This window comes from Xenopus tropicalis, chromosome 2 (assembly GCF_000004195.4).
Source record: "Xenopus tropicalis strain Nigerian chromosome 2, UCB_Xtro_10.0, whole genome shotgun sequence".
Lineage (NCBI taxonomy): Eukaryota > Metazoa > Chordata > Amphibia > Anura > Pipidae > Xenopus > Xenopus tropicalis.
The window spans coordinates 83,644,080-83,669,282 of NC_030678.2; the positions used below are offsets into that span (position 1 = coordinate 83,644,080).

At 41.2% G+C, this 25,203-nt stretch overlaps 1 protein-coding gene across 1 annotated transcript; it reads left to right on the plus strand.

Annotated features, from left to right (window-relative positions):
• Positions 1–1,203: 1,203 nt before the first annotated feature.
• yrdc (yrdC N6-threonylcarbamoyltransferase domain containing) lies at positions 1,204–11,151 on the plus strand. The gene is made up of 6 exons (NM_001015837.1): positions 1,204–1,460; positions 2,746–2,941; positions 4,017–4,131; positions 9,400–9,519; positions 9,742–9,884; positions 10,484–11,151. The coding sequence occupies exons 1-6, from the start codon at positions 1,379–1,381 to the stop codon at positions 10,542–10,544; spliced, it is 717 nt and encodes a 238-aa protein (NP_001015837.1). The 5' UTR covers positions 1,204–1,378; the 3' UTR covers positions 10,545–11,151.
• Positions 11,152–25,203: the final 14,052 nt, after the last annotated feature.

Genomic DNA, 25,203 nt, shown 5'->3' on the forward strand with positions numbered 1-25,203 from the left:
TCAGTCTCAAAATATAATCTTCCAGATGAAAAAGGAACCACTTCCTGCAGTTCTGATTGTACAGGCTGTAGGTCCGAATGAACAGAACAATAAAACAAAACCACGTGTATGGACTGTAGTGTGGTATTCATAATCCATCCATTCATTCAGTCTGTAGGACAATTAAGCATAATTCTGCAGAGTCAGCCAGTGACCATTTTGAGAAATGAAACCAAAGTGCTGGACAGAAATTTATATCAGTCCTGTACTTATAACACTGTCATCCTTAGCAGTCTTGTACATATCACACTGCCCTTGTCACACAGTTCTATTGAGATCACACGGTGTACCCCCAGTAGTCTTGCATATATTATGCTGCTCTCCTAGTAGCAATGTCAGCCTGGCTTGCTGGGGTTCCAGGAGTTTTGCCAGTGGTCTCTGGCCTGAATGGACCCTTTGTCTGGAGCACAAATCATTAACTGTTTTCTACCCTTTTCAGGTTCTGCTTGAGTTTTTATTACTATTAGTGTGGAAAGATAGGACAGAGTTAGTTAGGAGTCTGTGATGGGGTTGGGGATATAGTGAGGCCAGATATATTGCCACATTATTGCTGTTAATTATATATATTATATTATTGCTGTTAATTATATGGTAGAGCAACTGCTAATACATAGAGATAGCACAAGGTTATTTTGTCAGTAAGGGGGTCAGGTTCAGCTATAAGTATTTATTTAAATTTTGGTGGATAGGGTTATTTTGTTGGAAAGAGTCAATAGGAAAAATTCAACAATTGGCCCAGTTTACCAGTCTTCAATGTGGTTATTGCTTAATGTCAACGTTGAAATTTGTGTCCCATAAGGGTTTTCTAAGAACAGGATTGAGTAGCAGTCATGTCACACAGCACTTTCCTAAAGACCAAAATTTTTTTCCCTATGCTCTGCCAGCAGCCCTGCAAATAACACTCAGCATCCCACAAAATATAGCTCCAAGTCACATACAATTTACGTGTACATATTGCCTTTGGCTCTCCCAGCAGCAGCATTGTGCCAAGCCTCCCACCCTAAGCGCCCAGCCAGCCACCTGCCCCGGTACTCGCTACCCATCCCTATGTAGCATTCACAGTCGCCCCTCCCACTGAACAGCAGCCTCTATTCTGGGGATGATGTAGTATTGAGGGCAGCGGCACAGCACGGATAGGAGCCTGATACTTCCTCTGTGACATCACACCGTCCCGCCCCCATCTTGGTCACATGGCTGCGATATTACGACTTCCTCAAAGCCAGTTGTACCTAGTTCGCCGGTTCGCACATGGCATGACCAGGTGCTAAGGGCTCAAATGAGGCTGGATACCCGGCTGTTGGGATTAGTGTTTTGCCCAAAGGCACATCGCAGCCTGGCCATGGACGTGACGTGCAAAGTGCTAAGCTTGCCAGGTGGGGAAAATGGAAGATGCAGAAGCAGACCCACCAGGGATATGAAAGGTGAGAAGCATTCATTATTAATGTACGGTTAGACTTACACAGAGCTGATCTACAAAAGGAATGTTAAATTTGAGGGCATTTAACACGCAAACATATGTACTGCCAAACACAGCTTCCTGTAGGCTGCCAGGCTACACAGGGGCCACCAGTAGCCAATTACAGCCCATGTTTGGCAGCCCCAGGAGCATTTTGCATGCTTGTGTTGCTCCCCAACTTTTTTTGGCATTTGGATTATGGGGAAAAGGTTGGGGACCCCTGGTGTAGATGCTGTGCCTGCCAGTGGAACTACACCCTGGAGTGGATAGGAGCAGATCTGCTTCTTGCTGGCTGCCTACAAAACACAGGTGATGAGAAGTGGGCCATACACACTGTGTCCTCAGCCTAACTGTCAATCAAAATCTTTCTTGCTTCCCTGCAGTAGGGTTGGCCCCTATAGCGTTAATGTTAGACATGTGAAATCTACATGCTGTGTGGCATATTGCTTAAGACCTATGCAGCTTGTGGATTCCAGACTTCCTGTTTCGTCAGGCAGTGATTATATTCTTAGTATATGTAACCTTTTTACTACTAGAGTGTATTTGTAATGGGAAATTTGTGAAAAGTTTGGTGCTGGAAGATTGTTCAACCAGGCAATGTGGGTATATAGACCTACCAGTGTTTATGCATGGCAGTGGCACATAAAGAGTAGAAATGAGCAAATCTGCTCTGTTTCACATCACAGAGAAACTTATGACATAGCAAAATATCACCAAATGCACTGGAGTCAATGGGTGTTTTTTTGCCATGTTTCTTCTTGCACCAAATGCATTTAATATTGAGCAGGCCTTTTTTTAATGCTAAATGTGGCAAAGTCAATTTGAAGTTTTTGAAGTCAATTGGCGTTTTGTTTTGCTTTATTTCTGGCGAAATAGAACACATGGCGAATCTATATTGGGTGAAAAAATGTGCTTATCCCTATGTTTTATTGACAGGACAGTGAACTTTATATATGTCCTCCTTTCGGTTTAATACTTGCACTGATTGCAATAAAGCAGTAGTTAAATTGATGGAACTGAATGGCCTGAAAAAAAAGCATAATGAAATAGCATTTATTATTGCATTTAGTGCATGTTTTGGTCTCTGTGGTTGCGGTCCAAATTGTCAGAAATCCAGATTGCATATAAGGGGGAAAATTATAACATAATACATGCATCTGGCACATATGTCTACATATGATGTTGCTTGCCTTCCTTGTAAATTGAAACAGCCTTATTGTAGTTTAAAGCAATTTTCATTCATCCATCAGGTTGGAAGGAAATCCTGAACACCTCTCTTGGCATCCTGCAGCAGGGCGGAGTGATTGCTGTACCCACAGATACCATCTATGGCATTGCATGTCTGGCTCAAAATTCCCAGTCCATAAGCAACATCTATAATGTCAAAGGCCGCAATGGGACCAAGCCATTGGCTATCTGTGTGGGGAACGTTGATGATATTTACAGGTACATTCCATTTGCTATGCACATAACTGTGTGGTTGACTTACTCTTGAAAGTAATGCATGCTCTTTCTGTTATTAGATGCTAGAAGACTTGCAGCAAAAGCTTCAGAAGTATAACCTGTCATACTAAGACATGACAAAATTCCTTTAAGCTCCGTATTCTCTGCTAATCCCCCACAAGCTGCTTGTCTGCTGCTTCTCTTTTAATGCATGCAATGAATGTATGGAAAATTTATGTAGACCAACCTTTTTTGGTTAAGGTGGCCATACACAGTCCGATAAAAGCTGCCAACAGACCGTGTTGGTAGCTTATTGGCCCTTGAGCTCCTCATCCTATCAGGTTTTTTAAACCTACCTATTCAACTTCTGGCTTATTTTCAGTCATGGAGGCCCCTCACAGGGCCCCTGGTGCTTGTGCTGCATTATGAAGGGCAAAAAAAATCAGATCAGCTGAATATTGCCTACCTCAAGGAGGGCATATTGGTAAAAGTTCCACTCACTTGATGACCTTCCCAAATGAGAAGATCTTTACATACTTGGTCAGGTTTACTGTAAAGCTTTTCAGTATTACTATATATATATATATATATATATATAAATATATTCCTTTATTTTTACTGCAAATATTTAAGATCTTCTGGGCTCTGTTATATTAACATGTTTAAATGTGGGGATGCCTGTTTTTATATAGCTGAAATTCAGGCTTAGAGGGTTCAACAATGAAGAGAAACAATGTATTAGTGCATAGTATGGTCTGGGTCACACTGGACTGCCAGAGCACGAAAAATTTCCACGGCCCTTTATTTCTACTGTAGACGAAACCTGTATAATTTAATACTTACTATGAATAATGTTTGTGAGCCTAGGCAATTGATATTCATTTTTCTGATGGGCCCTATGATTACAATTAGGAAGTTTCTACTACTGACAGAAATAAAGTGCACTTTTTTTTTTTTTTTTTTTTTTTTTTTAACATTCACTTGCCTCGCCTAACACTTGGATAGAACTGACAGTTTTATATTAGTGCAGTCTTCTAAGTAACACCTCAAGCTAATCTTCTGACTGTATGAAATGCAGGTACTGCCAAGTGCGTGTCCCAGACCAATTACTAAGGGACTTGTTGCCAGGACCAGTGACTCTGGTGATGGAGAGATCAGACCGGCTCAATAAGGAACTAAACCCTTTTACATCTGTGAGTAGAACCTATTTTCTGGTGCTGAGCACATTTCTGCTGATAAACAGTAAATGATGTGTACTGAGAAGGAGATATCGTCATTGGCCAATGAGGTTATATAGCTTTCAAGTATGGCAGATACACAATACTGCTGGGGCTCAGGTAATCCTTGAGAAGTAGGATTTAAAAACGCAGAGTTATGCAGCAGGGCTGGCAGGATCCATCTCACCCTGCTTCTATTTAATTGGCAGAAGAGAACTTGAAGCGATGCGAGATGGTGCATGCCAGTCTTACTTAGCAACTCTGCTTTTTTAAAGGAGAATTCAGACTAACTGTTGCCACTGGATGGGGTCCGTTATAGGGAGGCTGTGGTGGGAAGAATGGGCACAAAAAGCACCGATAACTATCACTGCAGCCGCATACCTCGCTGACATCTTATTACGGACTGTAGACACTTTGGGTCTCTCTGCTGATACGGACCTTCTTGCGCATGCACAGTTGGAGGTAGCAGGAAATCCGCTTCAACTGCACATGCACAAGCAGGTTAGGTGTTGGCGGTGGGACCAGAAGTGGCATCAGTCAGTAAGAATATGTCTGCAGGTACACGGCTGTGCTCCTCTGCATTTTTAGCTAGCGGTTAGTGATAGGGACAGAGTTTAAACTTAAAAACAATGCGATAATAGAGAGAATGAGGGAGGTCTAGGCAGTGATAGTTAAGGGTGCTTTTTGGACCCAGGTGTATAGTTCTCCTTTAAGGGCAATAACACACATTATGTTTTGTGTTCTGCATTCTTTTGCAAAGGCAGAATGCCAGTAAATTTCTTGCCTTTGTGGGTGCTGAGAATATCTGCATCTAAAGGTAATAAATAAGTGATCAGGCATGTTGCATAAAACTTGAACGTTTGTCTGATGGTGAAGTGTGTCCAAAGAAATTTCCCAATTGCATTAGTTTTTGGCCCACCTCAATTTATTTCTAATTTGAGAAAATTTAGCCAAACTCACATTGCCTACATGAGCCAATGTAACAATTCAGGGGAAAAAAACAGGCTTATTATACAGATGTTCTAGGCTGCAGGAAGTTACTATGCCGGTTTTCCTTTTGGAATCTGAGGTGCAGAATCTAAGGGGGGAACTGGCAGCACTGAGGGCAGCTGCAAGCATGGGGGAGAACAGGAGGCTCACTGAGCAACCACTGGCAGGGGCCGGTGTAGTGGGGGGTGGAGAAGGGACAGTGGAGGTTAATGAGGGAGACAAATTTGTAACAGTTAAGAGGGGAAGTAGGGGACACAAGGGTAGGGGGGCTGGTTCACAGCTTGTACAATCCAACAGATTTGCCGCTTTAGGTGAAGATGCTGGGGAAGACAGCTCTGAGCTGGCATGTATGGAGCGGGCTGAATCTCAGAGCACCCTGGGAGCCGGCACCTCTAATACAGGTGGGGGGAATAGTGCTAGGAAGGGAAGGCAGGCTATAGTTGTAGGGGATTCAATTATTAGAAAGGTGGATAGGGTAATTTGTCGCAAAGACCCTACATGCCGAACTGTGTGTTGCTTGCCTGGTGCTAGGGTTCGGCATGTGGTGGAACGAGTGGACAGATTGTTGGGAGGGGCTGGGGAAGACCCGGCGGTCTTGGTACACATAGGTACCAATGACAAAGTTAGAGGAGGGGGGGAAGTCCTCAAGAACGATTTTAAAAAGCTAGGTGCGAAGTTGAGGGCGAGGACTTCCAAGGTAATTTTCTCAGAGATATTACCTGTGCCACGAGCAACATTAAGAAGGCAGCGGGAGCTTAGGGAGATTAATGCGTGGCTGAGAGATTGGTGCAGGGAGGAGGGCTTTGGGTTTCTCCAGAACTGGGCTGATTTCTCAATCGGCTACAAGCTCTTTGCCAGGGATGGGCTGCACCTCAATGATGATGGGGCAGCTGCTTTGGGGGAAAAGATGGCTAGAGGGTTGGAGGAGATTTTAAACTAGGAGTGGGGGGGAGGGTGCAGAGGGAAATTCTGTGGTAGACAGGATAGATGAGGTAGTGGGCATAGTAAGGGAAAATGGGGGAGGAGACTTGCTTCGGGATACTGATAATGGCAGGGAGGCCCATAAGTTGGTTACACGTCATTCTCACGCCGGAACCAGTATTAAATGTATGTTTACCAATGCAAGGAGTCTGACTGGTAAAATGGGAGAGCTGGAGGTACTGGCGTTGGAGCGGAAATATGATGTGATTGGAGTTGCTGAAACTTGGTTGAATGAGTCTCATGACTGGGCAGTTAATATTGGGGGGTATACATTGTTTCGGAGGGACAGGGGCAATAGAAAAGGAGGAGGAGTGTGTCTGTTCATTAAGGAGGAATTAAAAGCAAATATTAGGGAGGAAGTGATGGGGTTAACAGAGGGAGCTGAATCCTTATGGGTTGAGCTTCTCACAGATAGTAAGGAATCTACCAAACTAATTGTAGGGGTATGCTATAGACCCCCTAATGTAAGCGAAGAGGAGGAGGCCCAGCTCCTGTTGCAAATAGAAAAGGCTGCTAGTTTGGGGCAAGTGATAATAATGGGGGATTTTAATTACCCTGATATTGACTGGGGCAATAGTACTGCCAGGACAGTAAATGGGAACAAGTTTATAAACTTGCTGCATGACAACTTTATGTCACAAGTTGTTGAGGAGCCAACCAGGAACCATGCTATACTAGATCTAGTGATCTCTAATGACCCAGAACGTATAGCAAATGTGCAAGTGGTTGAACCCCTGGGTAATAGTGACCATAATGTTATTTCATTTAATGTTTGGTGCAGGAAACAAATTTACACGGGGGCAACAAAGACCATGAATTTTAGGAAGGCAAATTTTAGCTCCTTAAGGGCAGCGCTTCAGGGCATAGATTGGGGCATTATGTTTTCTGATAAAAACACAGAGCAGAAATGGTTGTCATTTAAAATGATATTAAATCATTACTGTTCTCAATTTATTCCATTAATAAGAAAAAGTAGAAGTGTTAAGAATCACCCTATGTGGTTTAACTCTGAGGTAAAGAAGTTAATAGGGAAAAAAAGGAAAGCTTTTAAGAAATATAAGTCAGAGGGGACAGTAGCTGCGTTTAATGATTATAAACACTATAACAAGTGTTGTAAAACAGCAATCCGGAAGGCAAAGATAGAAAATGAGGAGCGCATCGCGGCCGAGGCCAAGACTAACCCCAAAAAGTTTTTTAAGTATATTAATAGTAAAAAGATGCAGGTTGAGGGTGTGGCCCCATTGAGTTACAATAACAATATGGTTACAGCGGATACAGAAAAGGCAGATGTGCTTAACCAGTTCTTTTCTTCTGTGTATACAGTAGAGGAGCCAGTGGGCCAAGTCCCACCCAATAGCTTCACTGTTGCCTCAGCTCCAACTACACAGTGGTTGGCACAGGATATGGTGCTTAAAGGGTTACACACGATAAATGTAAACAAGGCACCTGGGCCAGATGGAATACACCCTCGGGTACTGAGAGAGCTAGGGGCAGAATTGCAGTGGCCCTTGTTTCTGATATTCTCAGACTCTTTCATCAGGTATGGTACCTTGGGATTGGAAGAAGGCGAATGTCATTCCCATATTTAAAAAGGGAGTAAGATCTCAGCCTGGCAATTATAGGCCTGTAAGTTTGACATCCGTGGTGGGCAAGTTATTTGAAGGCTTGTTAAGGGATCACATTCAAAATTATGTAGTGGAGAATGCCATTATGAGCAGTAATCAGCATGGCTTTATGAAGGACAGGTCATGTCAGACCAATTTAATTGCTTTTTATGATGAGGTAAGTAAGAAGCTGGACAGTGGGGATGCAGTAGATATCATCTATTTGGATTTTGCGAAAGCATTTGATACCGTTCCCCACAAATGACTGCTTTCTAAGCTAAGGTCTGTTGGTCTTAGTGAAGTCGTTTGCACATGGATAGAAAACTGGCTACAGGATCGGGTACAGAGGGTGGTTGTTAATGGTACATTCTCTACTTGGAATAAGGTCCTCAGTGGGGTCCCTCAGGGTTCTGTACTGGGTCCACTTTTGTTTAATTTGTTCATAAATGACTTAGGGGAGGGTATTATGAGCAATGTATCAGTGTTTGCAGATGACACAAAACTCTGCAGACCAGTCAATTCTATCCAGGATGTGACATCCCTGTAGCAGGATCTTGACCAACTGGCAATCTGGGCAGCTAAGTGGCAGATGAGATTTAATGTGGATAAATGTAAGGTCATGCACCTGGGATGTAAAAATATGCAAGCCCCGTATACCCTTAATGGGACTGCACTAGGCAAATCCATAATGGAGAAGGACCTTGGAGTCCTTGTAGATAATAAACTTGGCTGTAGCAAGCAATGCCAGGCAGCAGCTGCAAGGGCAAACAAGGTTTTGAGCTGTATTAAAAGGGGTATAGATTCACGGGAGGAGGGGGTTATTCTTCCCCTTTACAGAGCGCTGGTAAGGCCCCATCTAGAATATGCTGTTCAGTTTTGGTCTCCAGTGCTCAAACGGGACATTACTGAGTTGGAGAGGGTCCAGAGAAGGGCAACTAAGCTGGTAAAGGGTATGGAAAGTCTCAGTTATGAAGAAAGACTGGCCAAGTTGGGTCTGTTTACACTGGAGAAGAGGCGCTTAAGAGGTGACATGATAACTATGTATAAATATATAAAGGGATCATATAATAACCTTTCTAATGTTTTATTTACCAGTAGGTCCTTCCAACGGACACGAGGGCACCCACTCCGTTTAGAAGAAGGGAGGTTCCATTTAAACATTCGGAAAGGATTTTTTACAGTGAGAGCTGTGAAGTTCTGGAATTCCCTCCCCGAATCAGTCGTGCTGGCTGATGCATTATATAACTTTAAGAAGGGGCTGGATGGATTCTTAGCAAGTGAGGGAATACAGGGTTATGGGAGATAGCTCTCAGTACAAGTGAGGGAATACAGGGTTATGGGAGCTCTTAGTACAAGTTGATCCAGGGACTGGTCCGATTGCCATCTTGGAGTCAGGAAGGAATTTTTTCCCCTCTGTGGCAAATTAGAGAGGCTTCAGATGGGGTTTTTTGCCTTCCTCTGGATCAACTAGTAGTTAGGCAGGTTATATATAGGCATTATGGTTGAACTTGATGGACGCATGTCTTTTTTCAACCCAACTTACTATGTTACTATGTTACTATGATACTATTAGCTGTTTCATCATACAGGAACTGCTAAACATTAGTAAAACTTTAATAGGAGTGACTATAAGGAGAGGGTTTTAATCTAACAGCTTTTCTTGTTTCAGTTGGTGGGTGTCAGAATTCCCGATCATGCATTCATAAGGCAGTTAGCAGAGGTCTGCTCAGAGCCCTTGGCTTTAACCAGTGCCAATATCAGCTCCCAGGATAGCACACTCACGGTAGAGGTACAGTACCACCATTAATGTTTGTGTTTTCCAGAATATTTGTCAATTTTGTATTGTTACATCATTGAATGTTGTTGTTGTTCTTGTGTACAGCACTGCAAAACCTAGGGAAGTTCCAAATTGGTAATGTTTAGTGTTGCTGAGCTAATAGCTATTTGTCATGAATGAGCCTTAAAATGTTTATATCCTATACATTTTTATATTGTCTTCCATTGTTTACAGGAATTTAGGGATCTATGGCCGAAGTTGTCTCTGGTTGTTGATGGAGGCCCTATTGGAGAACTTTCTAGCCCTGAATGCAGGCTAGGATCAACTGTAGTGGACCTTTCTGTGCCTGGAAAGTTTACGGTCATTCGAGATGGATGGTGAGTCTAATAGTATTATGATTGCAGTGCCTTGAAAAGAAATCCCTTGGCATAGAACATATTGATAACATAATGGAGTATTTAAAGAGCCTGCTCCACCCATTTCAGAGCAAAAATACATTAAGGTTAATTAACCACTGGGAAGGCAGTGTGCAAGTGCAAAATATTGGTGCAGTCTGCCATTTTTTTTTTGCACTCTGTCTTCTTGGATAAATGAATTGCGACAGGTCTCTGTTCCAAAACAAATCGCAAAGACCTGTGGCCACCCTCATGAATACAGTGCTGTCTGTCAGCAGCACTTTATTAATGAAGCGTTAGTGGTGGCAAGGCACATAAGCATCCCCCCTTCCACCTGTAAAGGTGCATACAATTCAAATGTACTTTATGGAGCAGCGGTGGACACTGGCTGCTATGGGGCCCTGTACTTACTACCTACCCTATGGCAGAAGGTAAGGAATGGGGCTGGTCTGTGCCCCCTTTGCACAGGCTCTGCGCTCATCACCTAATAATAATAATGTTATTTATTAGAATTCATAATAAAGTGTGCAGTACTAGCTGGAAGTACAGTTAAGAATCTGTGTGTCTGCTTCTCCTTATAGCGCTCTGACTTCCACTGTGGACATCCTCACAAACACCTATGGCTTGTTACCAAACTCCTGACATACCTACCCTAAGGGGCAGTAGGTCTTGGGACCAATCAGCAGGCAGAGAATGACAATGCCCTTTGCTGACTAGACTGGAAGATTTGCCAATGGTGTAGCAGAGGAAACACTAACGCATGGCTTCTGATCTTAAACCAATAGGTCATGTATGCTTCTCCATCCTGGCATATGAACTTTCTTGTCACTTGAAACTGCAAATGAACAACAGAACTGTTTTTAATTTCAAAAGGGCCTGTGTTGCTTATTTTAAAAAAAGATAGGAGGCTGCTTTTTTTGCACGGATTGCAGAACTTTATTTTGGTTACTTTTATTTAAATTATTGACTTCTTAATAAATACTAGCTTGGTTTCTGGACTTGTCCTTGCATTTAGTTAACAATAAATAATAAAGCACAGATAAGTACACACGGTCCCTCATTAAACAATGTCCACTGACAGCTTTAAAAAGCAGGACAGTTCTCTTTACTTTGACTGTGTTTATACAAGCAAGTGATGAGAAAACTCATGGAAGGAAATTAAACATTACTTTAGAGACACTGTACAGTGTCTAAAGGAGAGAACAATTCTCAGTAATGTGTCCTTTATTTTACAGTATGGCATACATTATCCCATATATATATATAAAGTGTATCCTATATTTATGGTTCTTCTGTAGTTTCAGAGATACACTTTTATTTGCAAACTAAATTTGTCAACTTCTGGTCAAAGAAATACATTTTATGCTTGTTCTTTGTGTCTATTTTTCATGGCTGGACTCCTTTTATATTGATATTCCAATGTATCAGAAGGCACAGTTAAAGAAATAAACCATGCTACAGCCAATAAATTGTACTTGTATAAATCTTTTATTTGGAGTCTTTGCTTTTTTTTGTTAGAATTTAATAGTCTACTGGGGAAGGAACTGATAGTGTACAGCACTGGGTGAATGTGCAAGTGCTACATAATATAAATATATATTGATGTCTTTTACATATAGAAGTATGTCTCTCACATAATTAATTTTCTTTATTAATTTATAGCCAGCATATCCTGCAGATCTTTACCCAGATTATTCATCATTCACATCAGTCCCTGCCCCAGTGGAGCTTACAATTTAAGGTCCCTATCAGATTCACACACAGTACGGTGAAATTTATCGGAAGCCATTTAACCTGTCTGTTTTTGGAGTGTGGGAGAAATCCAGAATACCTGGAGAAAACCCATGTAGACACTTGGAGAATGTACAAACTCCTTGCAGATGGTGCCCTGTAGTTAAGTGCGGGTCCGGAAAATCTCGACCTGCGCCCTACACTAACCCGCCCGCTCACAAACCTTATCCTACCTGGCCTGGTTTTCCCCTATATTTATAGACCTACCCTGCCCCACAATGACATCATAAAAGGGGTGGGGCGTGTCTATAATTTCACAAGCCGGAAAAGGCAGACGGCAGGGAGGGTGAGCAGAAAAGCTTATTCCAAACCCGCCTGTGACCCGCGAGTGATGTGCCAAGTTCGGCACATCATGACTCCTCCAGTTACATGGGAGTTGGAGAAACAATAGGTTACCTGAAAGCAGTTCTTTAATGTGTAGTGCTGGCTCTTTCTGAAAGCTCAAAAATACAATTTTAAATTATTTGCTATATAAACAGTGTCATTTAGAAATAAAAATTACACCATAAAAAATCATGACAGAAACCCTTTAATGGGTTATTTTCATTATCAGCATCATAGGCGGAGGGTGACTTTTTTGTTTGGGGAGGCTAAAGATGGCCCATACACAGACTGACCTACAGCTAATGTGACACTTAATGGATTCGCTGCTGGCATAAAAAGTTAACCTCCCAACTACCTCTTGCCGTTCCCACTGACTCCCAGGGATATTGTACAAAAGTGCAGGTGGGGGTGCTTTTTTTTACCCTAAAATGTTTAGGATGTAAAAGCATTCCTACGTGCACTTCTGTTAGGGGATCTGCAAACATTTGTGTTTGTGATCAGTTAGCTAAAAGGGGTAGTTCGCATTCGAATTCACTTTTATTTTTAATGGTTTTTCAGTTATTTAGCTTTTTGTTCAGCAGCTCTCCATTTGGTATTTCAGCAGCTATCTGGTTGCTAGGGTCTTATTTACCCTGGCAACCAGGTAGTGGTTTAAACAAGAGATGGGAATATGAATAGTTAAGGGGCCTACTTGGAAAAATAAGTAATACAAAATTATAATAATAATAAAATTGTAGCCTCACAGAGCAATATTTTTGGCCCCCATTTGAAATCTGTATAGAGGCAGAACAGAGGCAAATTATTCAAAAAAATTAATTAGGAAGACCAATTGCAAAGTTGCTAGGAATAGGCCATTTTATAACATACTAAAGGTTAACTTAAAAGTAAACCACCCCTTTAGATGTGTTTATGTTAGTTTTATAGCAAGAAAGGCAGTGGATACTGACTCCCCATTATATACAGTGAGACACAGTCCGTAGTTACAAACCCAGCACATTATATACAGTGAAACACAGTGGGTACAGATGGCAGATATTCAGGCCTGGCACTATAACACTGGCACGGATACACAAAATTGGCCCCACTGTAACTTACTATAAATGAACAAAACAATGACAAACAAAAAAAAAATAGTAAGTGCAAAAAACAACAACAAATATATAAACACACAATGAGCTTTTTCAGAGGGAAAGAGTTAACTTACCCTCCATCTGTTAGGGTAGGGGATAGATTATAAATTATTATAGATGTCAGGTCAGGCAAAAAACAATTTAATGTCAGCTAGTGATTCTTTAGAACTGTATAGTACCTGTGGGATGAAAACTGCAGCAAAAGTTGGGAGTTGGTTCTTAAGTAAAGTTTACAGCCTGCAGATTCTTCTTTTCAGTCTTCATTTCTGCACTGCTTCCAGTTTGCAAAATCTCCCGATCCCTGTGTGCATCTGTGCTCAGATTGGTCAATTTTACTGTCTGTCAAGAAAGCTGTGCTCTGATTGGAGAATCCACAAGAAGAAAGATCCAATCGGAGCACAGCAAAACGGGCTTGCAGGAACATATTTCCAGCACAGTGCAGAAACGGAGTAAGGTTTTTTTTTTTTTTTTAATGTGCCAAGCAGGTTTGGGGAGGCTTAGCCTCCCCTAGCCTTATGGAAAATCCGCCTATGCGCAGACTTTGGTATATCTATGCATATTGGGCATCAAACTGTTCAGTAGACCATAGGTGTTCGTATTTGGGGTGATTTGCCTTTATCTGATCTTTATCAAGAAATTGTGAGAGATAAATGCGGCAAATTGCAACATTTTTATGCGATTTTCTAAATGTCATATAAATCTGCAAATTTAGGAAAGCTTTACAGCTTGGTACTTTGAAGCAAGAAGAAATGTTTACCCATTATAGATTCGGGGGGATGTGTACTTTCCTAAAATATATGGCTTTCTAGGGTGTTTTATTTGGTTACTTTATGACCTGTAGGAGATAAGATACTATAGACTGGAAGCTTTGAAGTAATTTTTTTAAAAAATCACAAATTTTGATAAAAAACAATAACTTTAGGAAAGCATTGCGACTTGATAGTTTGGAGTAAACAGACAGTTGTGCCTATTCTGTGTTCCCCAGAATCTGTTCTTTCCAAAAATGTACAATTTTCTGGGATAAACCTTCTGTTAGTGGAAATTTTGTCATTGAAATCTAAAGTATGAAGCTTTCTGAAGCAGTGCTTTGGAAATTTGGTAGTGTACTGCTGGGAGTTTTTGACCTATACAAGTGAGAAATCTCCATAAAACTATATATATTTGGTATTGGCACGTTCAGGAGACATGGGACTTTCCAAATCAGTTGTATATTCGTGCATAAAATAATTTTTCTTTCTAGTATGTGTGTTTATATTATGGAAAATTAGATTTTTTTTGCAGTTTTAGACATTTAGAAGCCTATATCTTGTTACAGAATTGGAATTACACAAATATTCTACCATATTTTGAAAGCTTAGGTTGTTCTGAAAAAAAAACAACAATATATTGTTTTCCTGGGTAAAGAGGAAAGGCCCCTAAAGTGAAACAGTGCAAAATGTTCAAAAACTGTCTGGCAATACAAGTTCCGCTTTGACCAAAGCAGCTGGCAGTGAAAGGGTTAACGCCACCACACTAGACACAGGCACCAGCATTTGTAAATCAGCCCTTGTATGCTTAGTACTTCCACCTCCAACATGTTTTACATATCATCCTCTTCCTAATTTTCTGTTTGTTTTTCCAGTACAGGTATATTAGAACTCAAATATAAAAATACCATGCTTATTTATACAGTTACCAAGTTAGATTCAAAGTGGCTCATGTTAGAACTGTATGGGGGTAATTTATCAAACACCATTAACTCTTTAAAAATGTGTAACAGGCTAATGCTGTTATGCAATAAATGGCACTACAGTTGTCCAGATGCAATCGCCCATAGCAACCAATTAACAGATACTATTAATTGGCCGCTTGTACTAACATGGCACTCAGGTCATGCAATCAAAATCACCTGGTGCTCACTGGAAAAGGATAGTCAATCTCATACATCCAAACTCACAAAAGCTCCAGGGCACTGTTAAGCAGGGGAGGCAAAAGGGGCAGTATTAGGGGTCTACTGTATTGTGGTTCAGAAGTGGGAAGGGAGGCCACTTTCTTTATTTTTTTAAAGGAGAACTAAAGCCTAACTAAAGAATTAGGGCAGAAATGTTATACATTATGTTTTGGGCTTCTGTAGAAGCTCAAGGCAACCACAGCCTCAACCGAAGATTTAAACGGTTACCGACAAGTCAGAAAAAACAAGCAAAGATTTGTTTAATGGCTTACACACTATAATAAATATGTCCATGAGAGTGGAAGGGGTGGACTTAAACCCATATGTAATAAAAGGCACTAAGTTTGCCCAGAAGCAGTAGCTAACAGCAACCAATAAGAGTTTATTTTTAAACAGGTGACCAGTTAACACTACCTGCTGATTGGCTGTAATGGGTTACTGCTCCTGGGCAAATTTAGTGCCTTTGGTTCAGACTAAGGCACCCCCCTCCGTGTATTAGAACATTCATTTAAAAAATCCAACAAATGATTGAGACACTCATGTAAATGACTATGCTTAATACCTTTATTTTGCAAATATATCTCACATGTTTTTAGTTACAGTGTTCTGATCATAAAACTGACAAGCCACCATACCACATCAAGGTAAACCCATATATGTTGGTCCTGACGATTTACCTTGGTCCCATTTTTTATGCATGGCTGCGTTTCTTGAGAAAAGTTCTCTTGACCAAAGCACTGGTCTCACAGTCTGATTCTCATTAACGGCACGGGTGTGGTGGTGCAAGTAGCAAGTTTATCCTTTTGCTTGTGCAGTGACTTGTGAAATCACCTCCTTCCATCCCTCTCATTGCTGACATTATGACGGGTTAAAACACCAGCACTGGCGATTTTCACTCTGTTCCTTAAGGAGGATATCGACAAGTGTGTTTTTTTCTGCTGCACACAAAAAGTCTTTAACACACTTTGAATTGGCCCCTCCATCCCTACCCATGCCAATAGACAGCGTTGGTTTTCTTAACTTCACTGTCGTTTTTACTCCTTTCTGATTTTTAGTCTCTGGCACACAGTCCTTCAGCCAAGGGAATGGTGCTTCCGTATCCATACTTTATAAACACCAAAAACAGGTTTGTGGTCTGATTGCTTCATACGAGCACAAGAACCATATTTCAGAACAAGGATGTCGTCCTCATGGCGGCTCTTGTACATCACTCGGTCTGTATAGGAAGGTGTCCTCTGTTTCCCACTGGTGTCATAAACATCCGAGCCAATGTCAAATTTATATGTGGGAAAGAAATGGATGTCCGCTTCCTTAAATCCTCTGAATAGAGTCCCTTTATTCACCTCTTCTGACAGCTGGTCATACTGTAGGAGGGAACTCACATCATTCTGAGGAATGTTCTCTAGTATAGAATTCATTTCCGTTCGACTCTTGCTCAAGCGGAAATTGAAGTCCCCGAACCAGAACACCTCATCAAACCGACTTGTCACATCATCGGGATGAGAGCAATTCGGGTTTGTGAGAGGAACTTTTTTAGGGAGCTGTAGGTCTTTGATAATTTTCTCATAATTCTGGATCCTTTTCTTCACTTTGGAATCTCCTGCCGCAAAGTGGGAGCTGATGAAAAGGAATGATGTTCCGAAAAATGTAAATGAAACAGCCAAAGCCCCTTTGGTCTTAATCATTGGGAAGAACCTCGTGGTCACTTTTGCAGATTCAGCCTCTGAGCAGAACCGCACGAGATCTCGTCTCATAAACAGTGACATGTACAGGACTCCGTGAGCTGCTGAGTGGAGCAGGACATAACCATGTCCAAGTGTCCGCTGCAGTCGGTTCTCAAATTGCCGCCTGTTTGGGCAGCCTTCTTGTGTTCCAATGACATAAAGGTCTTGAGCAGCTTCAGCGCCGGATGGAAATAGGAAATCATCCAGTCTGTCAGGAAGATCCTTTTGTCCATTCATATTCCACGTGGCGATAAATATTCTCAGACTTCTCTGTGCAAGACGTTGTTTTAATTCGTCTTCTCTCAATAAGCCTTCTTCAACCACAGGTTTCTCTTCTAGAGGAACTCTATGGCTGGGCTCACTTACTTCAACCAGAGGTCTCTCTTCTAGATGAACTCTATGGCTGGGCTCGCTTACTCCAACCAGAGGTCTCTCTTCTAGATGAACTCTATGGCTGGGCTCGCTTACTCCAACCAGAGGTCTCTCATCTAGATGAACTCTATGGCTGGTCTGGCTAGAACAACATGCAGGGTTCTTAAAAGTGGTAGGTGCCTGTGGGGTATAACTTAAATACCAGTAAATGGCTACCACCGATGTAAATACAAGCAGGAGACAGATGGAAAATAGGTAATGCAGAGAATAAAAATCTGGTTTGAATACAATCATTGCAAATAGAAGAGCCAAACCCATCCTCCTGCTGTTGGGATGTTTCCAGTAATGGCTAACAGTCCAGTCAAAGGTAACTGCCAATGAAAGTATCACAAGGATCATGAGGATTACTGAAGTCAGTATCTCATTAGTATCTCTCATGTGTCCAACATCTCCTAGTCCTAATTCTTCATGTCTTTCAAATTCGTTATACAAAAATGTTGAAGGATCATAGGAAAGAAAAAATTGTTGTAATAGGATTATAAAAGAAAAAAGAATTTGGAAATTCATGTTGCTGAGCTGTAGGTCAGCAGGTGTTGTCCGAAGCGAGTCAACACTTCGAACTGAGCTGTGCTGTCAGTCTCAGGAGTTAAGTTGCTTTTCACTTGTGATGTCACAATGCTCACATTATGACATCACAACACTGTTACCGCATACTAATGAGCAGGTGGTTATATAGTGATGATGTCATAATGGTGTTGCCATGGCGATCACACAATAGAAGCTGCTGATCACAATGCTCACATTATGACATGACAACATGTTACCGCATACTAATGAGCAAGTGGTTATATAGTGATGATGTCATAATAGTGTTGCCATGGCGATCACACAATAGAAGCTGCTGCATTTGCATGAATGATGGAGGGAATTTCTGCTTAAAATAAAATGTTGAACTATAGTTGAAGTAATAATAAAAACTTTTTTATGACAATGTTCCTTTATTATTAGTTATAGTCAGTTTTTTGTTACCAGAATACATGAAATTATGTCTAACTTAATTTTTCTAATTCAGTCTGTATAGTTTGGTGATTTGTCTCACAGAAATGTGATTACAATTTTAACTTAAATAATGCCATAATGTATATGAAAATTTTAAATTGTGTTTGTTTTTGTAATTCAAGAAATTCGGCACTGTGGCCATCTAAAATTTTTAAAAAAGTAAGTTTGTTTTGGGCAAATTTCATTTGATGCAATGGCGTTTTGCCTGACACAGTTGTGCCTGATTTGTCAGAATAAATGCAACTGCCCATGCACTTTGTAAGTGTAAGTGATATCTGCATCTGATTCTTTAGACACAAGTGCGCTGCGCCTATTGATGCAGGGCTCAATGTGAACCCTTGAGTTACCACTTGGTCTGGAGGGAATGGTTGCTCCAGGGTTCCCCTGCATCAATAAGCAGAGCTCCATTTGGAATAAGAGGCAGGAAGGACCGAGTGTTGAGTGCAACTATATGGAATTGCAAAGAGCGCATTTTGATGCGAGTATCTTTAACCCACAACTGACTGTGAGGAAGATTGCAAACGTACAACTGCACTTGTGGTCAAGAACAACCTCTCCATTATGATATACAGATATAGAACCCGTTATCCAGAATGCTCGGGACCAAGGGTATCCTTTATAAGGGGTCTTAAGACCTTAAGTCTACAAAAGAATCAATAAAACATTAATTAAACCCTATGGGATTGTTTTGCCTCCAATAACGATTAATTATAACTTAGTTGGGATCAATTACAGGTACTGTTTTATTATTACAGAGAAAAGGGAATCATTTAACCATTAAATAAACCCAATAGGGCTGTTCTTCCCCAATAAGGGGTAATTATATCTTAGTTGGGATCAATTACAGGTACTGTTTTATTATAACAGAGAAAAGGGAATCATTTAACCATGAAATAAACCCAATAAGGCTGTTCTGCCCCCAATAAGGGGTAATTATATCTTAGTTGGGATCAAGTACAGGTACTGTTTTATTATTACAGAGAAAAGGGAATCATTTGACCATGAAATAAACCCAATAGGGCTGTTCTGCCCCCAATAAGGGGTAATTATATCTTAGTTTGGATCAAGTACAGGTACTGTTTTATTATTACAGAGAAAAAGGGAATCATTTAACCATTAAATAAACCCAATAGGACTGTTCTGCCCCCAATAAGGGGTAATTATATCTTAGTTGGGATCAAGTACAGGTACTGTTTTATTATTACAGAGAAAAGGGAATCATTTAACCATTAAATAAACCCAATAGGGCTGTTCTGCCCCCAATAAGGGGTAATTATATCTTAGTTGGGATCAAGTACAAGGTACTGTTTTATTACTACAGAGAAAAAGGTCAGTTTTAAAATTCTGATCCCATACCTGTACCTTGTTAAAGGAGACATATTGGATAAAGGAAAACCCCTAACCCTGTAGGCAATTATGAATAATATAAGGTGCTGGTTTCCCTTTGGGCTAAACATTAATCCTATCTGTAACAATGGCCCCTTTATTGGAGCTCCCTATAGATCCTATCACTTCTCTGTCTGAGTTTGAAATGGAGAGTGGGCGTGTCCCAATGGTCCCTGCCAGAAGCACAGTAGGAGGGGGAGAGCCAATCACAACCCTGCAGTCACACAAGGACAGACAGGCTTCAGTTCCCTATCAGGTCAGCCTACCTGCTGATTGGTTCCTATCCTACAGTGCAGTGTACGGAGGGCCGCCGGCTCCCCAGCTCATCCAGAGAATTCAGCCAGCAGGAAGTGGCACAGATGGGCGGGGCTAGTGGGGTTTTGGGCGAATTTCTCAATAAATCAGCCCGAAACACAACTTTTTTAGCACAATCCTTCTATATCTAGAGGAGTATAATTCCCTGGTACATTATAAGTTTTTATAGGACATGTCTCCTTTAATGTTAAATGTTTGGCTGCATTTTATCTTCAGACTCACAGATTCCAAAGAGAGCTTATCTCTCACACACCTTTTAGTTTTTTGTGTTATTTACAGAGATCAGCCTAAATATTCTCCTCAGTCCACAAAAGCAACAGGACTTCTGCTGGTCTTAAATTGCTGGTGCAGTTCTCTGGTAATGAGTAGAGAAGTCTGTGGCACATCCACAAAGTATGAGCACTCCCCCTTGTACAGTATGCATAAGTGCAATTATACGCAGAATGAATGCTATAAGGTTTAGGATTGCGTATCCTTGACCACAGAAAGTAATATATGCATTTCAGTAAAAACTTATGAATGTAAAGCCCTATTTTCTTTCCATTCTGCAGAAATACATTGTAATAAAAAATGAATTCAACCACCATCTGCTTAGTGAAGAGTTGCTCCTGAGTATACAGTTTCGTATATTTAAAGACTGTGGAATTGATTCCCTTGCCTTGCTGATTCTCTTACCCTGTCAACAAATGGAGAGAATCTTTTTCCATTTATATGAATACTGTGCGCACACCTTCACTGGGCATTAATACTATAAACATGTTTAAAGTGAGCACAGCTTACACTTTTGCTATTAGCAATAACTAGAATTCTCTGCTTTCCAGGTGCCTATAAGACACAACACCAGGGTAGATTTGGGGTAAAATAAAAAGAAACAGAAAAAGGCACATAGTCAGTAGAAAAGGATGGTACATAATGAAACATGAAACAATGAAACCTCTTATTGCATATAATCATGACTTTTTAGTGGCCACGCTGTGCTTATCATGAAATGCTGGGGGCCAAACTGTGCCTGTTAAATAATGTTAGAGGTTATGCTGTACCTGTCATGAAATGTTGTCACTAATACTGGGAGACCAAACAATGTGCGGATCCTGTTATTTCCTGCCATCCTGCCCAGCCATGCTTTGTACAAGGAGCTGTCTATATGGCCATTTGTTTGGCTGGGGATCATGACAAAGTTTGTCATGGTTTGTCTGGCTAATGGGTTCCATCATAGGCGGAGGGTGACTTTTTTGTTTGGGGAGGCTAAAGATGGCCCATACACAGACTGACCTACAGCTAATGTGACACTTAATGGATTCGCTGTTGGCATAAAAAGTTAACCTCCCAACTACCTCTTGCCGTTCCCACTGACTCCCAGGGATACTGTACAAAAGTGCAGGTGGGGGTGCTTTTTTTTACCCTAAAATGTTTAGGATGTAAAAGCATTCCTACGTGCACTTCTGTTAGGGGATCTGCAAACATTTGTGTTTGTGATCAGTTAGCTTAAAGGGGTAGTTCGCATTCGAATTCACTTTTATTTTTAATGGTTTTTCAGTTATTTAGCTTTTTGTTCAGCAGCTCTCCATTTGGTATTTCAGCAGCTATCTGGTTGCTAGGGTCTTATTTACCCTGGCAACCAGGTAGTGGTTTAAACAAGAGATGGGAATATGAATAGTTAAGGGGCCTACTTGGAAAAATAAGTAATACAAAATTATAATAATAATAAAATTGTAGCCTCACAGAGCAATATTTTTGGCCCCCATTTGAAATCTGTATAGAGGCAGAACAGAGGCAAATTATTCAAAAAAATTAATTAGGAAGACCAATTGCAAAGTTGCTAGGTATAGGCCATTTTATAACATACTAAAGGTTAACTTAAAAGTAAACCACCCCTTTAGATGTGTTTATGTTAGTTTTATAGCAAGAAAGGCAGTGGGTACTGACTCCCCATTATATACAGTGAGACGCAGTCCGTAGTTACAAACCCAGCACATTATATACAGTGAAACTCAGTGGGTACAGATGGCAGATATTCAGGCCCTGGCACTATAACACTGGCACGGATACACAAAATTGGCCCCACTGTAACTTACTATAAATGAACAAAACAATGACAAAAAAAAAAAAATAGGAAGTTCAAAAAACAACAACAAATATACAAACACACAATGAGCTTTTTCAGAGGGAAAGAGTTAACTTACCCTCCATCTGTTAGGGTAGGGGATAGATTATAAATTATTATAGATATCATGTCAGGCAAAAAACAATTTAATGTCAGCTAGTGATTCTTTAGAACTGTATAGTACCTGTGTATAGTACCTGTGGGATGAAAACTGCAGCAAAAGTTGGGAGTTGGTTCTTAAGTAAAGTTTACAGCCTGCAGATTCTTCTTTTCAGTCTTCATTTCTGCACTGCTTCCAGTTTGCAAAATCTCCCGATCCCTGTGTGCATCTGTTCTCTGATTGGTCAATTTTACTGTCTGTCAAGAAAGCTGTGCTCTGATTGGAGAATCCACAAGAAGAAAGATCCAATCGGAGCACAGCAAAACGGGCTTGCAGGAACAAATTTCCAGCACTAACAGGCTGGTGGCTGGTTGAATCAACTTGCTTTCATTTCAACTAAAAAGGGATAAGTATTCTTTACTAACTTTATCAAAACCATTGTGTTTTTTTAACTGTTGGGTTTTATTTATTTTTTTTCATAAGTAATTGTTGTTTTTGGAGCTAATTTACAAAGTTTGTGGGATCCATAGGCTTACAGCAGGTTACATTCCCTTGTAATTACCCTCAGCTTGAGGAAGGTGGGGTTTGATTAGTTCACCTTTACAGACTGCATAAATAGAACCACAGGCACTCCAGTGGAGCTTGTTCTGGTGTTAGGTGCTCTGTAAGTGATTGTTCTTGAAGTGGGGGCTCTGTAAGTGGAGTTATAAACTCAGGAGTTAAACACTAAGGGAGTTAAAAATAAGGTAAAACAAGGTATTTACTACAAGTCCTTACACCTTTTTTTTGTTTAACTGTTCTTGTAACTGGGAGTATGAGTTGTAGCAACATTGAAGGTCTGACACAGTGCACAGCCTGCCACATGTATGCAGTTGTGGAACAACAGTTCCAAAGTGCATACCTCTGTTGTGGATGTGAACGAATTGCCACTTTAGAGGCTCGCGTTAGAGTCCTAGAGGAACACGTTGCAACACTGCGTTCAATCAACAATCTTGAGAGGGGTCTCTTGTTAACTGAACAAGAACTAGTGGGGTCAGATAGTAGGGGGGGAGGGGAGCAGCAAAAGGATGATAGGGCAGTAAGCTGGGTGACGGTTAGAAAATCTAGTGTGGGGAAAAGGAAAAGGGAGGCTGCTCCAGGGTTTGCGCATCCCAACAGATTTGCCAGATTGTGTGAAGAAGATGGGAGTGTGAACTCTGGATTGGCGGTTCTAGGTGAGGCTGATCTCTCTAACAGCCGGGAGACCAGTTTCACTAGTAGTGGTGGGGAGGAGAGCAGAGCTAGGCCTAAACAGATGGTGGTTATAGGGGATTCGATCATTAGGAAAGTGGACAGGGTAATCTATCGAGCGGATCGCTTCAACCGGACAGTTTGCTGTCTTCCTGGTGCCAGGGTTCGGCATGTGGTTGATCGGGTTGACACATTATTGGGAGGGGCTGGGCATGACCCGGCTGTCTTGGTACATATCGGTACTAACGACAAAATGAACGGTAGGTGGGGGACTTTAAAGAGTGAGTTCAGGGATCTAGGCTCTAAGATTAGGCAAAGGTCCTCCAATGTCATTTTTTCGGAAATTTTGCCGGTGCCGCGTGCAAGTTTAGGGAGACAGCGGGAGCTTAGGGAGCTAAATGCGTGGCTAAAGTCTTGGTGTAGGAAGGAAGGGTTTGGGTTCCTAGAGCACTGGGCTGACTTTTCCTTGGGGTACAATCTATACAGCCCTGACAGATTGCACCTCAATGGAAGGGGGTCTGCTGTGCTAGGGGAGAGAATGGTTAAAAGGTTGGAGGAGTGTTTAAACTAGACAAGGGGGGGGTGGGTGAGCTAGAATTCCATGGGAAAATTAGTGTAGACGGGGTAGGGGGACTAGCAAAGGGTTGTGGGGGAGGAGTGAGGGGGGCATATAGTTTATCAGATAAGGAGCTTCCGTTACAAGGAAAGCAGTCTCATAATTGCCTTAGCTCTAATTCTCCCTTAGCTAATGTAAACATCAGAGGGAGAAGTAATCATCTCCGCTGCATGCTGGCTAATGCGCGTAGCTTGTCGGGTAAATTAGGGGAGCTGCAAGCTATTGCATGTATTGAAAATTATGATTTAATAGGTATCACTGAGACCTGGTGGGATGATAAATGCGACTGGGCTGCGAATTTAAATGGGTATACACTTTTTAGGAGGGACAGAGAGATTAAAAAGGGTGGAGGGGTTTGTCTTTACGTAAAGTCAGACTTAAAGCCATGTAACAAAGACATTACCAATGAAAACGTTGAATCTCTTTGGGTAGAAATTTCTGTAGGGCTGAAGGTCACAAAGAAAATGATCATTGGTGTATGCTATAAACCACCCCGTATAGATGAGGGGGATGAGGCCCAGCTATTGTTGCAAATGGAGGAGGCTTCAAAACTGGGTCAAGTTGTTGTTATGGGGGACTTTAATTATCTGGACATTGACTGGAGTAATGGGGTGGCTAAGTCAGAAAAAGCTAGTAGGTTTGTAAATATGCTAAATGACAACTTTTTATTTCAGGCGGTTCAAGAACCCACTAGGAATGACGCTATTTTGGACCTGGTGATTTCTAATAATAATGAACTCATCTCTAACATTTGTGTGGGTGAGCATTTGGGGAACAGTGATCACAACATGGTCTCCTTTGAGATAATGCTGCAGAGACAGCGCTATAAGGGAGTAACTAATATGCTTAATTTTAGATGTGCAGACTTTGCCAGTATAAGGGCATCTCTGCAATGTGTCAACTGGGAAAGGCTTTTCATGGGGTTAGACACAGAAGGAAAATGGAACATCTTTAAAACATTGCTTTGTAGGTATACACAACAGTATATCCCCCTTGTAAGCAAGGAGAGGCATCGCAAAGCAAAACCTTTATGGCTGAATAAAAGTGTTATTGTTGAGGTTGGTAAGAAAAAACGTGCTTTTAGGGCATTCAAGTTAGCTGGGACAGCAGAAACTTTCATCAGGTACAAGGAAGCAAATAAAGCATGCAAAAAAGCTATCAAGCAAGCTAAAATAGAAATGGAAAGGGATATTGCAGCTAGGAGTAAAAAGAATCCTAAA